The 14,139-nt window shown below is 49.5% G+C and overlaps 1 protein-coding gene across 2 annotated transcripts in view; it reads right to left on the bottom strand.

Moving 5' to 3' along the window:
- Positions 1-13,922, bottom strand: part of STOX1 (storkhead box 1) — a 181,444-nt gene extending 167,522 nt beyond the window's left edge. The window contains exon 1 of one of the 2 annotated variants that reach the window (XM_078643196.1): positions 13,357-13,922. In XM_078643196.1, coding sequence (XP_078499322.1) covers positions 13,357-13,657 — 301 coding nt within the window. In that variant the 5' untranslated portion in view covers positions 13,658-13,922. Of the gene's footprint in view, positions 1-12,951; positions 13,068-13,356 lie in introns of those variants that run through there. The other variant, XM_078643197.1, reaches the window with a different exon arrangement.
- Positions 13,923-14,139: the final 217 nt, after the last annotated feature.

Here is a 14,139-nt window from a genome sequence, read left to right as displayed (position 1 = left end):
CCTGTGATCATCCCTCCCACTCCCCAAATCCTTGCCATATAGGTTTGGAGGGGGGCCCAACTTCAAAACATTTTGTTTAAAGGGGGCTCAGACCAAAATAGTTTGAAGACCTCTGCATTAAGCCAAGAAGAGAGTATTGGAACACATGCAGTCTATTGTGAATGAAAATAAGCACTATACTATCGCCCGACATTTCAAATCACATCATGATAAAAATGTAAACCTTCTGAAATTGTGTGTCTTATGGAGAATATCAAACACTTGAAATTTCGATCTCAGAAGGCTTGAATCAAAACTCATACTTGGCTACGGTACTCCACATCCAGTGGGTTTGAATCTTGATAAAAAGTTATTAGTACATTTAGGTTGATGTATATGTATGAGTTTCAGGATTCAGAGGCTGTTTTCCATCTCAACCCCATGAAGGTAGCTGAATGTGGTGGTACTGTGTGTAATTTATAACCTGTTGGTAAATATGTTGTCTTTGTTTCCCATCCCCATATCTCTGCCAGCATCAGGTTGGTTACCAGTGTTTTACAATTTTTAAGTAGTTTTCAGTTTTTCTTCTCTTTTCTCTCTTATCTTTTCCCTTTTCTTTTTTAGCACTCTTTAGGTATCCACAAGGTGTGTTATGAACCTGGATGTGAAAAGATAAGTGGCTAATATATCTGTCGGACTTGAGTAATTTCGAAGTTCAGTCATTTAAAAGAATAAGAGCTAATGTATCCTTTATGGCAGGCGATTGAGGGTAGCGAGCCCAAACAAACTACGGGCTTGAAAAAAGAATGGACAAATGGTGCATTTTCAAGCAAATTTGAGGAACCAGGAAGGGTAATAAAGCAATTAGTGCTGGGCCTAATAAACATAGATCGGTCACTGCACCTCCCCTCACTTCACACAGCTTTGCTCTTGTACCTTCACCCAACTCCACAGAGACCCATGCTCACACAGAGCTACTTCCATCTTGCCCAGCATCAATCTCAACTGTCCCACCTTAGCTCAAAGGCAAACCAGAGACTCAACCCTGGCAGCTTCCCATGACACGCTCAAGCACTCTACAAAGGAAATAAACACTACAGTACAAAGTTATTGTTGGACTTGGCCCTTTTTGCAGGGTCATCCCTGAACTTTTTGCCTCCCTCCTATATTTTTTCTGACCTGTTGTTGGCTATTTTATGACTATGGGCACTTTACCACTGCTGATTAGTGCTAAAGTGCATATGCTCTCCCTACTGTAAACTAATGTATGTATTGATTAGTGGTTCCCTGATTGGATATTTGGTTTACTTGTCAGACCCTAGTACAGTGCACTGAGTGTGCCCAGGGCGTGTAAATCCAAATGCTGCTAGTGGGCTTGCAGCACTGGTTGTGCCACCAACAGAAGCGGCCTTGTAAAATGTGTCTAAGGTCTGCCATTGCAGAGCCTGCGTGCAGTCTGGTACTGTCATGCTGACTGGGCAAGGGCACCCACTTGCCGGTCCCTAAACCTTACCTTGTCTTCATATTAGTCACCCCTATGGTAGGCCCAAGGGCAGGGTGCATTGTAAGTATAAGGTACGACAAGCCCTGATGTGTGTGGCATATCCTAATAGTGAATTACAACCATTTTCGTGTTTTACTTTTGCAAGGCTACCTGTTCTCCATAGGCTAGAATGGGGTGCTGGATTGTTACATGTTTATAATCCTAGCAGACTCAGAGAACATTGTAGAAATTCGAGTTTAGTATGCCTGGACTCAGAATAATAAAATACATCTTTTAGTAAAGTTTATTTTAATATTCTGTGTTTGCAAATACCACTTTTATAAAGTAGGTATTTGCTTGCCTAACCATTTGAGCCCGCCTCTGCTAGGTTGTGTATTCCTTGTCTGGGTTTGTGTGTGACAGGACTGGGGAATTCCAGGAGACAGGCTGGGGCAGCCCGGTGGTGAATAGGGAGATCTGCAACCAGATGGGAGGGAGGAGTTGCACCTGGGACCTGAATAGAACTGTGCCCGCCCCCCACAGTTCTGGCTCCACCCCCTGTGGTGCATCTGATGTCTCTTCCCTGCACACTGAAAGAAGAGAAGGAAGACTATCAACAAAGTGCTCCAGGACTGTACTGTGAAAGGAAAGGAGAAGTCTGGTAAACAGAGTGCTTCAGAACTGGTTTGGACTAGGCACAGGCCCCTCTCCCCTCAGAGAACAAAGGATTTTGGGGTATAAGTATTGGGACCCTGATCCCATGAAATTAGATCACTCCTGGAACTGACAAGAAGAAACCTCTGCTGAGGAGAAGGAACCTGAAGAAACTGAGGAGAGACTATTCCCAAGCTGACGTGCTGCTTGGGGGATTGGCCTGCAGTGATTGTCTGGCTGCCTAGAGAGGAGAAAGGACTTTGTGGATTTTACCTTTGCTTTAAACTTGTGCTAAAAAGATCTCCAAGGGCTTGGAAGAGAGCTTACCCCCTGACCGAAGTCCCAGGACCTGTGGACTTCACCAGCCTTTGTGAATTGCTGCTGTTCCAGTGGCAACAGAGGCAGGGAGCAGTGACCGACTCTCACGACCGGCCCGGTGTCCTGTTGGCACCACACTGAGCAACGTCCGCCCCGAACAACGCCAGCTCTGAGCTCACCGACGCCGTCAACGAGCCGTAGCCTGCGCCATAGCCTGCACCTCGACGGAAGGGACACCGTGACCTGCAACGCTTTCTTTTTGTACACCTTGAGGCGGCTCGCACATCCGTGCGGGCCGCCTCAAGGAAAAGGTACTGTGTTTGAGTCTGTCGACATTTGAGTGGGCCCGGACCGCTGCTGTCCGCTGGATCTGTTAGGCTCTGTGTTCTTTCAGCACGCCGTAGCCGGAGAAGGCTACCGACTCGCACAGAACTTTGATTTACACCTTTTTAACCAGAACTCTTGATATTTAATTGTACTGTGGATTCTTTTTGTTGTTTATTGGTCTTGTGGTAACTCTATATAAAGTATAACTTCTTTTTGATACAAAACCTTGTGTGGTGTCCATTTAGTCACTGGGTTACTGTATGTAGTCACAAATGCTCAACTTACATCGCCTCTGAACTAGCCTTGACTGCTCGCGTCACACGGTGTAGAGGGTGAGCAGGGGTTATTTTAAGAGGGTAATTCCCTTGCCCTGACTAGAGGAGAGGGTCCCTGCTTGGCACAAGTACCTAACTGCGCCAACCAGAGACCCCCAATTCTAACAGTTATCATATATGTTATCTGCCCTTTTACCACAAACACCTGTTCCCTAAATTCTGTCTAACGCCCCGTCATACTCTGCAATGGTGGAGCAGGCGGGATTTAAAATTAAACGACATAGGGAACGTCCTGCAGAACTGTTCAAAAGTCTGGGATACACATTCTAGCAGAAACCCTCCTCCCGGCACAAGTGTAACCTTTATACTATAATCTCCATCATGAAAAAGCATACAGCCGCTAGAAGACAGACCCCCGTAAATTCTTCTGTAAAAGCAGAAATGTTTTTTTTGGGGTCCACAACCTATGGAAACCCCGCCTTTTCCATTCCGTGTGCCGAAGGCTTTTCATTGCATCTAGCACTCAACATGTAGCGCAGTGAAGCAGATTCAGGGCGCTACATATTTGCTCTGGTTCAGCATCTATCTTGATTCCAATTGATAATGATTGATGCACAAAAATGCGATCCGCCCAATGGCATAGCTGTTAACCACAAACGGATTATTTTACTGTACCAACCAAAAAAGGACCACTTAAAAGCGGGATTTGTGTGAAGAAATGATCCAGCCGCGGCTGGCATGACGCGGGGGTTCGCTGGGAGGGGTTGTGAAGCGGGACGGCAATTCAAATTTTTAAAAACATACCTTCCCCCGGGTCACGCGCCGCCGCCTCAGCTCCTGCTGCTCTTGGCCGGGTCTGCGTTTTCCACAGGCAGCCTCCCTCCACTAAGCCAATCTCAATGCTGCAATGGCAGCGTTTTGACTGGTGTGGACGGCGCACAGCCAGGCACCTATAGAGAGGCCATTTTCTCGATGTAAGTGGACCAGCCTACATAAAAAACAAGCATTTACAATGCAACGGTCTCGCCTTTGCAAAAGTTAGAGCTATTGTCATTTGAAATGACAAATTTTATTTATGTGTTTGTTTTGAAAACAGATAAATAAATGGCATTGTCATTTACAATTCCAATAGCTTAATCTCTCGCAAATGCAGACCTATTGCTTTTACAATGCAATAGGTCGCGTATTTACGTTACTTTGAGCTATTGACATTGCAAATAACAATGCGTTTTATTTATGTTTCAAAAACACAGACACACAGAGCCACACACACACACACACACACAGAGCAACACACACACACAGAGTCCCACACACAGAGCCACACACACACACACAGAGCCACACACACACACACAGCCACACACAGCCACACACACAAACACACAGAGCCATGCACACACAGAGCCACACACACACAGAGCCACACACAGAGCAACACCAGGAGCCACACACAGAGCCACACACAACACAGTCATGATTCTTATCAATTATTAATTCAAGCCTCTGATCTCCTAATGTCGTCATATGTCATGATGTCACATGTGGACTGCTGTATATTGCTGTTTATTGCCTACTTTTGCATGGATAATTCATTGCTATTATACAATTGATTAGTTAGAGCTATGCTGCATTTAACCTTACGTCAATTATCGATGTAACCTGGATTGTCTTTCCTAACTGATGTGACTTTTTTTGTGAAAAACATCAATAAACAGTTTAAAAAAAAAAAAAAAGAACATATACACTCAGTGTTAGTTATCAACCTTAATAGACTCCACCAGTCCTCAGCAGCACCACAAGAAGTCGATGAACGTATACTCACAGTGTTATTTATATCACCTAAGACAGACTCCACCAATCCTCAGCAGCACCACAATGAGTGAAAGAACATATACACTGAGTGTCAGTTATCAACCACAACAGACTCCACCAGTCCTCAGCAGCACAACAAGGAGTGGATGAACATATACACACAGCGTTGTTTGTCACCTAAGAGAGACACCGCCAATCCTCAGCAGCACCGCAAGGAGTTGGTGAACATATACACACAGTGTCCGACCTCAGGCTCCCTTGTGATTTGAGTGGTCTTTCATATAATGATTGTGTCTATTATTTTTGTACGTCACTACATTCAACCAGACATCACTGGCAACGTCCTTGCGCAGCTCTTCATCCTCGTGAAGTCCTACCAAGTCTTCGAGATTCACGAGAAATGTGCTGCTTCAGTATAGGCCTTTTACTTTGAATTCTTGGAATTTGTAGTCTTGTTTACTCCTAGATAAAATAGGACTACAAGATCCAGAATTCAATGGGAAAAAAACAATGACTTGAGCAGTACATCAGGCATGGATCTTGGCAACATGGTAGCAGTGCTCGTGCACATCTTTCAAGTTTGAAGCTTGGATGCTCCCGCACAATAAACAACGCCTCTCTATTTACAAGGAAATTTAAGCAGGGTCTGCATGCCTGCAATGTTACCTGTAACCAGTTTTGTTGGTATTAGCTTTTAAATTATTTTAATTAGTTGTCCGCACCTAAGAAAAAATAAAATTACATTAATACTCTCACCACCTGGTGAGCCCGCCATGAAGCATGCATTTATTGTGTGCATGCCGAATAACCGTGTGCTTTAAAAAATCAACCTATCAACGGTGCTTGAACATTTCCTTCCTGAGATCCATGCATTAAATCTGCGGATTGTGTGTTAATGGAGCCTTTCTCAGGCGGCGCCTTTGTTAGCTCAGCAGCCCTGACCCCTGGCCCACGCACACCTTGCCTGAGGTGTGTATCACTTACAACGCAACTTTTACGTCGTAATGCTGTTACAACGCAGCTATTACAACGCAGGATCCATTACATCGGATGCCATTACAACGCATGGCATTACATAGCAGATGGTATTACAACGCATACCATTACATCGTAAGTATTGGTAAGTATATAATTTTTTTTAATTTTATTTAATATTATATAATTGATTTAATTATTATTAATTATAAATAAAAATATTTATTTATGTTTTTAAATATTATAAATTAAATTTATTAATTTAAGTAATTTTTTAAATAAGTATGAGTATAGGAGTATATGTTTTGGGGTACTGAGGTATATGTTTTGGGGTGTTTGGGTATTTTTAGGTTTTAGGGCAGGGTTTGGGTTTTGGGGTACAGGGGTGTTTTTAGGTTTTAGGACAGGGTTTGGGTTTGGGGTACAGGGGTGTTTTTAGGTTTTAGGGCAGGGTTTGGGTTTTGGGGTACAGGGGTGTTTTTAGGTTTTAGGGCAGGGTTTGGGTTTTGGGGTACAGGGGTGTTTTTAGGTTTTAGGGCAAGGTTTGGGGATACAGGGGTGTTTTTAGGTTTTAGGGCAAGGTTTGGGTTTTGGGGTACAGGGGTGTTTTTAGGTTTTAGGGCAGGGTTTGGGTTTTGGGGTACAGGGGTGTTTTTAGGTTTTAGGGCAGGGTTTGGGTTTTGAGGTACAGGGGTGTTTTTAGGTTTTGTGGGACACCCCCGCGCCGCACGGCCACCAGCTGCTGCGTGTGCCCCCAGCCGCCTCTGCCTCGCTGCTGCCTCGTTGCCGGCTCCCGCCGCTGCGAGTGGTTTTTTGTATTATTTTGACAGTGATTTGTGCTTGTCTGTGTTAACTTGTTTTTCCTTGTTTTTTCCCCGCTTTTGCGTGCATTTGTGCCTGTTTTTCTTCATTGTTTTCTCCTCCGTGTTGCCCTCCTTCCTTGTTGTCCGCCTACCGCCTTCCTCGACGCCCCCCGCCCTCCCTTCCCGCCACCGCCGCTTAGCCACGCCCCTTTTTGCCTTCTGTAACCCTCCCCGCTCCCGCCTCCCAGCTGCTCCGCCCACCCGCGCACTTGGCCTTAAATGGCGACCGTGCGACGCAGGTGAGTGTGACCCACTTGTGGGACACCCCCGCGCCGCACGGCCACCAGCTGCTGCGTGTGCCCCCAGCCGCCTCTGCCTCGCTGCTGCCTCGTTGCCGGCTCCCGCCGCTGCGAGTGGTTTTTTGTATTATTTTGACAGTGATTTGTGCTTGTCTGTGTTAACTTGTTTTTCCTTGTTTTTCCCCGCTTTTGCGTGCATTTGTGCCTGTTTTTCTTCATTGTTTTCTCCTCCGTGTTGCCCTCCTTCCTTGTTGTCCGCCTACCGCCTTCCTCGACGCCCCCCGCCCTCCCTTCCCGCCACCGCCGCTTAGCCACGCCCCTTTTTGCCTTCTGTAACCCTCCCCGCTCCCGCCTCCCAGCTGCTCCGCCCACCCGCGCACTTCGCCTTAAATGGCGACCGTGCGAACGCGCAGCGGTCACGCGCAGCGGGCGCGCCGATTGTGCGCCGAAGGCGCGCCAAAGGTAAGCCCGTCTGCGCCCGTCCGCGACCAGCGCCAGGACCCCTGGACCTCGAAGATCCAGACCGACCCGCAGGACGTACTCCGCCGCTACCCTCATCGCACTCAACACCGGCCGACTTCCAGACTGCCACCAGGCCACTCCACGACGTACCCACGGACCTTTCAGCTGCCACGCCTGCAAGTTCACCTGCAGCCGGACCTGCCTCGCACCAGCACCCGCAAAGTCGAACACCAGCAGCACCCACCTCAAGTGCATCCTGCTCAACACCCGCTCCGTCCACAGACACGCCATCGAACTCTGGAGCCTCCTAGACGCCACAGCCCCTGACGTTGCCTTCCTCACGGAGACCTGGATGAACGCCTCTTCAGCTCCCGACATCGCCATCGCCATCCCGAAGGGCTACAAGATCGTCCGGAGGGACCGCAACGCCAACCAGATGGGAGGAGGCATCGCCATCATCCACAAGAGCACCATCCGTCTCACGACCAGCACCGACAACACTCCGACCAGCGCCGAACACCTGCATTTCCAGATCCACACCAACCCGAACACCACCCTCAGAGGCACCCTGATCTACCGACCCCCTGGACCACGCACGCAATTCAGCGAGGACATCGCCGACTTCGTCAGCCCGCATGCCCTCCCATCCGCCGACTACATCCTCCTGGGAGACCTCAACTTCCATCTGGAGAACAACAACGACCGCAACACCAGCACCCTGCTCGACAACCTCGCCAACCTGGGACTCAAGCAACTGGTGTCCACCCCCACCCACCTCGCCGGACACACGCTCGACGCCGTCTTCTCATCCAGCAAAGACGTCACCTTCAGCCACACCACAGAGCTTCAATGGACGGACCACAGCTGCGTCCACTTCACCTTCAAGAGAACAACGACCCACCAACACCAGCAACAGGCCGCCCGCAGAAGCTGGAACAAGATCACGGCAGACCAGCTCACCGCCTCTCTGGGCCAGCACCCTCCTGCCAGCTCAGCGAACCCCAGCCAGGCCGCCGACAACCTCACGAAGTGGATCAGCAACTGCGCCGACGAACTCGCCCCACTGAGGACCCCGCCTAGCAGACCCGGCAGCAAGAAGGCCCCATGGTTCACCGACGAACTCAAGAGCTCCAAGAAGAACTGCCGAGCCCTCGAGAAAGTTTGGAGAAGGGAACCGACACCAGACAACAGGACCTCCTTCAAACTCGCCACCCGGAAACACCACCAGCTGATCCGCGCCGCCAAGAAAACAGCTTTCAAGGACCGGTTGGACAACAACGCACACAACTGCAAGGAACTCTTCAACATCGTGAAAGAGCTTTCCAACCCCAGCGCTGGTAACAACGACATCACCCCATCGCAAGACCTCTGCAACTCCCTCGCTTCATACTTCCACAACAAGATCGCGGACATACACAACAGCTTCAACAACCAACCCACGCACACCAGGACCGAACAACCACCCCCCACCACCACCCTCCACGCCTGGACCCCGATCAGCACCGAAGACACCATCCGCACGATGAACTCCATCCACTCCGGATCACCGACAGACCCCTGCCCTCACCACGTCTTCAACAAGGCCGACGCTGTCATCGCACCCCACCTGCGAGACATCATCAACACATCCTTCGACACCACCATCTTCCCGGAGAGCTGGAAACACGCCGAACTCAGCGCTCTACTCAAGAAACCAACAGCGGACCCCACCGACCTCAAGAATTACCGACCCATCTCGATCCTCCCGTTTCCAGCCAAGGTCATCGAGAAGACCGTCAACAAGCAGATGGCCGCCTTCCTCGAGACGAACGGATCCCTCGACCCCTCACAGTCCGGCTTCCGGGCCAATCACAGCACCGAGACCGCCCTCATCGCCGCCACCGATGACATCCGAGCCCTGATGGACAAGGGAGAAACAGCGGCCCTCATCCTCCTAGACCTCTCCGCGGCTTTCGACACGGTCTGCCACCGCACCCTAGTACAGCGGCTCAACAACGCCGGAATCCAGGGGAAGGCACTGGAATGGATCATCTCCTTCCTCGACGGAAGAACACAGAGAGTTCGCCTACCACCGTACAAGTCAGAGGCCTCCGAAGTCATCTGCGGCGTCCCCCAAGGTTCATCTCTGAGCCCCACCCTCTTCAACGTCTACATGAGCCCCCTCGCGGCCATCGTACGCAAACACAACCTCAGCATAATCTCCTACGCCGACGATACCCAGCTGATCCTCTCCCTGACCAACGACCCCGCCGCCGCCAGAACCAACCTGCACGAAGGGATGAAAGAGGTAGCCGAGTGGATGACGACCAGCCGCCTGAAACTGAACTCGGACAAGACGGAGGTCCTCATCCTGGGCTCCTCGCCCTCCGCCTGGGACAACTCCTGGTGGCCCCCCGCCCTGGGCACCGCACCCAAACCGACAGACCATGCGCGCAACCTGGGCTTCATCCTGGACACCTCCCTCTCCATGACCAGGCAAGTCAACAGCGTCTCCTCGGCGTGCTTCAACATCCTACGCATGCTACGGAAGATCTTCTGGTGGATCCCCACCGAGACCAGGAAGACCGTCACCCAGGCCCTCGTCACCAGCCGCCTGGACTACGGCAACGCCCTCTACGCCGGTACCACCGCCAAGCTCCAGAAGAGACTCCAGCGGATCCAGAACGCCTCAGCCAGACTCATCCTCGACATCCCACGAACCAGCCACATCTCCGGTCACCTGAGAGACCTTCACTGGCTCCCCGTCAACAAAAGAATCACCTTCCGCCTCCTCACCCACGCACACAAAGCCCTACACGACCAAGGCCCGAGCTACCTCAACAGCCGAGTCAACTTCTACGCTCCCAATCGCCACCTCCGATCAGCCAACCACGCCCTCGCCGCCGTCCCCCGCATCCGAAGAGCGACTACAGGAGGAAGGTCCTTCTCCTACCTGGCCGCCAAGACCTGGAACTCCCTCCCGACCGACCTGCGCCTGACCCAAGACCACCTCTCCTTCAGGAAGAAGCTGAAGACCTGGCTGTTCGAGCAGTAGCGGCACCCCCCCCCCCCAGCGCCTTGAGACCCTACGGGTAGGTAGCGCGCTTTACAAGTGGCAATGATTGATTGATTGATTGATTGAGGTTTTAGGGCAGGGTTTGGGTTTTGGGGTACAGGGGTGTTTTTAGGTTTTAGGGCAGGGTTTGGGTTTTGGGGTACATGGGTGTTTTTAGGTATTAGGGCAGGGTTTGGGTTTTGGGGTACAGGAGTGTTTTTAGGTTTTAGGGCAGGGTTTGGGTTTTGGGGTACAGGGGTTTGTGTTTTGGGTTAATTAAAATATATTTACCATTTTTAAATTAATTAAAATATATTTAATAAATTAAATTAATTTTATTTCATTAATTACATTTTTAAATTAAATTAATTAAATTAAATACATTATTTCAATTAATTTAATTTAATATCAATTATAAAAATATGTACATTAAGTTAATTTTATTATTTTAATTAAATTAAAATATTCCCTTTCTTTATTAAAATTACATTTATTAAATAGATATTATTTTATTAAATTAAATTAATGGCTTTTTTAAAATGTATTTTATTTAAATTAATTAAATTAAATTAAATTAATTAAATTAACTTAATAACATTTTTAAAAAAAAGTATACTTACCTATACTTACGATGTAATGCCATGCGTTGTAATACCATCTGCTATGTAATGCCATGCGTTGTAATGGCATCCGATGTAATGGATCCTGCGTTGTAAAAATTCCGTTGTAACGGAATGCGATGTAAAAATCCGCGTTGTACTGACACCAATCCCTTGCCTGACCCCAGTGGTTCCTATTGGACACCCTCTGGCTGGCTGCCAGCATCCTTGGTTTCTAAATGTCTCTCTGAATTAATAGCCTGTTCCTCGCTGTGCCTTGTAATGTGCTCAGCATCGCGCCGACGCTGTCACGGGGTCGCGGATGGCCATCTATCAGCCTCGGAGCCGCGGGAAGGGGGGACGCAGTCGATACACTTAATTTAGCAGCTCCGGCGGAATATCCTCACATGTTCTTTCTAATGTGAAAATTGCGGGCTCCCTGCGGGCTGTTGGGCGATTGGGACGGGAAAAGCATTTCCATTTCTTATTTACTATGTGTATTCGTGTTGGGGGGGCGGGCATGAGGCGTGAGAGTGGAGGACAAAAGGGGAGAGGTCAAAGAAAACAAAGACAGACCATGTGTAACGCGGTAACAGAGAGCGTTAGAATAAGGTTTCAATGTAAATCTTTAATATATCCCCATCAAGTCACGGTCCGATCCAGATCTAGAGAATCTATTTTTACGCTATTGTTATTTTTACAGTAAATATACAATTCCTTATATAAAATAGCAAAGCAGGCTTGTATAGTAAGTAGGAAAAAAAGACCCACGAGAAGCAGGAACAAGCGAGCTCCGCCATGACACCACCACGTTTCTCCGAGGTGAAGCAAGAAAGCCTCAGAGAAACGCAGCGTCAATTTTGGATACGGGCATGTTTTCTTTCTCTCCTCTTCCCATTGGCTGGAATGTAAAATTCCAGCCAATGGGAAGAGGAGAGAAAGAAAAGAGAAAGAAAGTAAAAAACACCCACCGAATCCGGGAGTGACGCCCCTCTCCTCCAATGGCTGGCCTCCGTTTAGGAAGCCAGCCAATGCAGAAGAGGGGCGGGTCCAAGCCCCCACACTGTAAACATAAGATCTCCCCTGAGAGACTGCGCAAGCGCAGCCTACGCAGGTCTTGCCCTAAAAAGGGAGAGTGCGCATGACGGGTTAGGTCGGCCCCAGGGGTCGACCAAACAGTCAGGGCCCACAACAGTGGGCAAGTCACTCCCTACCTGCCCTCGAGCAGGACCGAACCAACCACACACTTCTGCTTTCTAGCAGTGCGAGAAGCAGAAACATAAAATTGTAGTTTTACCATTTTAGGTTTCTGCTGCTTGTACTGCGAGAAAGCAGTGAGGAGACGCCCCTCTGCCCCAATGAAGGAGCCGCCACTGAATTGCCATTTCAGGATTCAATAAACCACTGCTGGATTGATTGCAATTGGATTGCGGCCCGTCCCTTTTTTTACCCCTGGATCGAGGGTGATCGGATTGAAGACCCGGATTGTGTTCTAAACAAAATCATAATGGTAGATTAAAGAGAGCCCTCAAGAGTTAAGTGGAGTTTTCTGAGACTAAGATGGGTGGATGAACAGAGTGATAGTCGTGCTGTAACTGTACGCCGCCAATGTGCCCTCCTAGTCACATCTACATCTAAACAAAAACAAGTTAAAAGTCACAAAGCTTCCATGAGCATGAGAACATCAGATTTTAAGAAGCTCAAAAGTGAAAGAAATGCCAAATAACCAGGGTAAAGTTGTCTCCAACATCTTTCATCCGCAATCATAAAACAAAGAAGAGTCTAATTTCCAACCTACTCCAGAACAGTCACACAAAGAGGGTGGGGTTTCAAAACAGTTATTTGAGTACATTGAGCCACTTCTCATTCGCCATGGTCTCCACTATAAATTCATGCTATCCAGGAGAAATTAAAGCAATATGGCTAACCTCAACGAACAGCTTCTGTTCTCCTGAGATGAAAACAACGGTACAACTCTCAGCCTCCTCGACTTTTCTGCAGCCTACATCTAGCCATGACATACTGCTCAGCTGAGTGTAAGGTAGGAATAGGATGGCGTAACTCATTGGCGCCACCAGAGAAGATGGGGTCCTTCTCCAAATGCAACCCTGAATTGGATCAATGGAATTTTCACCATAGAACGGAGGGTGCTCCACATGTATCTGGTTGTGCAGCACCAGTTGAACCCCCTTGTACCCTTTATGTAAGAAACAGGTAAGGCCAACACCCCCACCCCCACGAACCTCGTTCTATGTACCAGATTTAACTCCTGTGGCCATCGCATCAAGGCGCGTGCACTGCTACGCAGGGCTGCAGCAGAACAGAATACTTACCCACAGCCCGGATGTTGTAGCCCCTGGGGGCCCTGAGCGCCCTCCTTGCCCACGCCTCCTTTAGCTCCTCCAGGTCTCCGCTTTCGCCCAGTAAGAGCAGCACGGCGCCTCGCAGCCAACCTTGAAAAAATACCCGGTTCACGGCAGCCACCAGCCGCCGATCCCAGAAAGACCGGCCGTTAGCCGCCTGAAAAAGCCTGAACACCTCTGGGCCGCCTTGCTCCGTGAGCCCGGGTTTCGAAGGGCACAGCACCAACGCAAGCGAGGTGGCGGCCAGTCGCACCGGCCGGGGCAGCGGCATGGCGGGTACACAGGCTGAAAGGGTGAGGTGACTAAACAGCACCGCAGGCAGGGAAGTCCTTCATCTTTCACTTAGGGGCCCGGCGGGTGTGTTTTTGGGAAGTCCTCGTCCGGCGTTCATACCTACTGAGAGGAGGAGGAACAAGTGTGTGCCCCGAGGCGGCATGGGAGGATCAGTTTACACCGCTGCCTAGGTAACCCACTCAGGTCCTGGGCTGGTCTAAATGTGTTTGTCATTCGAGAGGGCCAGGGGAAAGTCTCCGTTCCCGGCGGGAGGGGGGGGGGGGGGGGGCAGGCCCTCCCCCTAACCACCTGTATACAAGGCTTGGAATTTGTTAGACGCTGCCGCCTTATGGTTTTCGCCTCGCCTGCCAGCGAGCTGCATCGGCCCCCCAGGGACCTCCTTTTGTAAGTTTGCGTGGCGCACATATATCGACTCGGCCGCTACAAAGAGCTGGACAGGAGCACCACACTTTCACCCCA

Source organism: Lissotriton helveticus, chromosome 5_1 (assembly GCF_964261635.1).
Source record: "Lissotriton helveticus chromosome 5_1, aLisHel1.1, whole genome shotgun sequence".
NCBI lineage: Eukaryota > Metazoa > Chordata > Amphibia > Caudata > Salamandridae > Lissotriton > Lissotriton helveticus.
The sequence above is the reverse complement of the archived record's forward strand: the minus strand, read 5'-3'. Positions and strand labels throughout refer to the sequence as shown.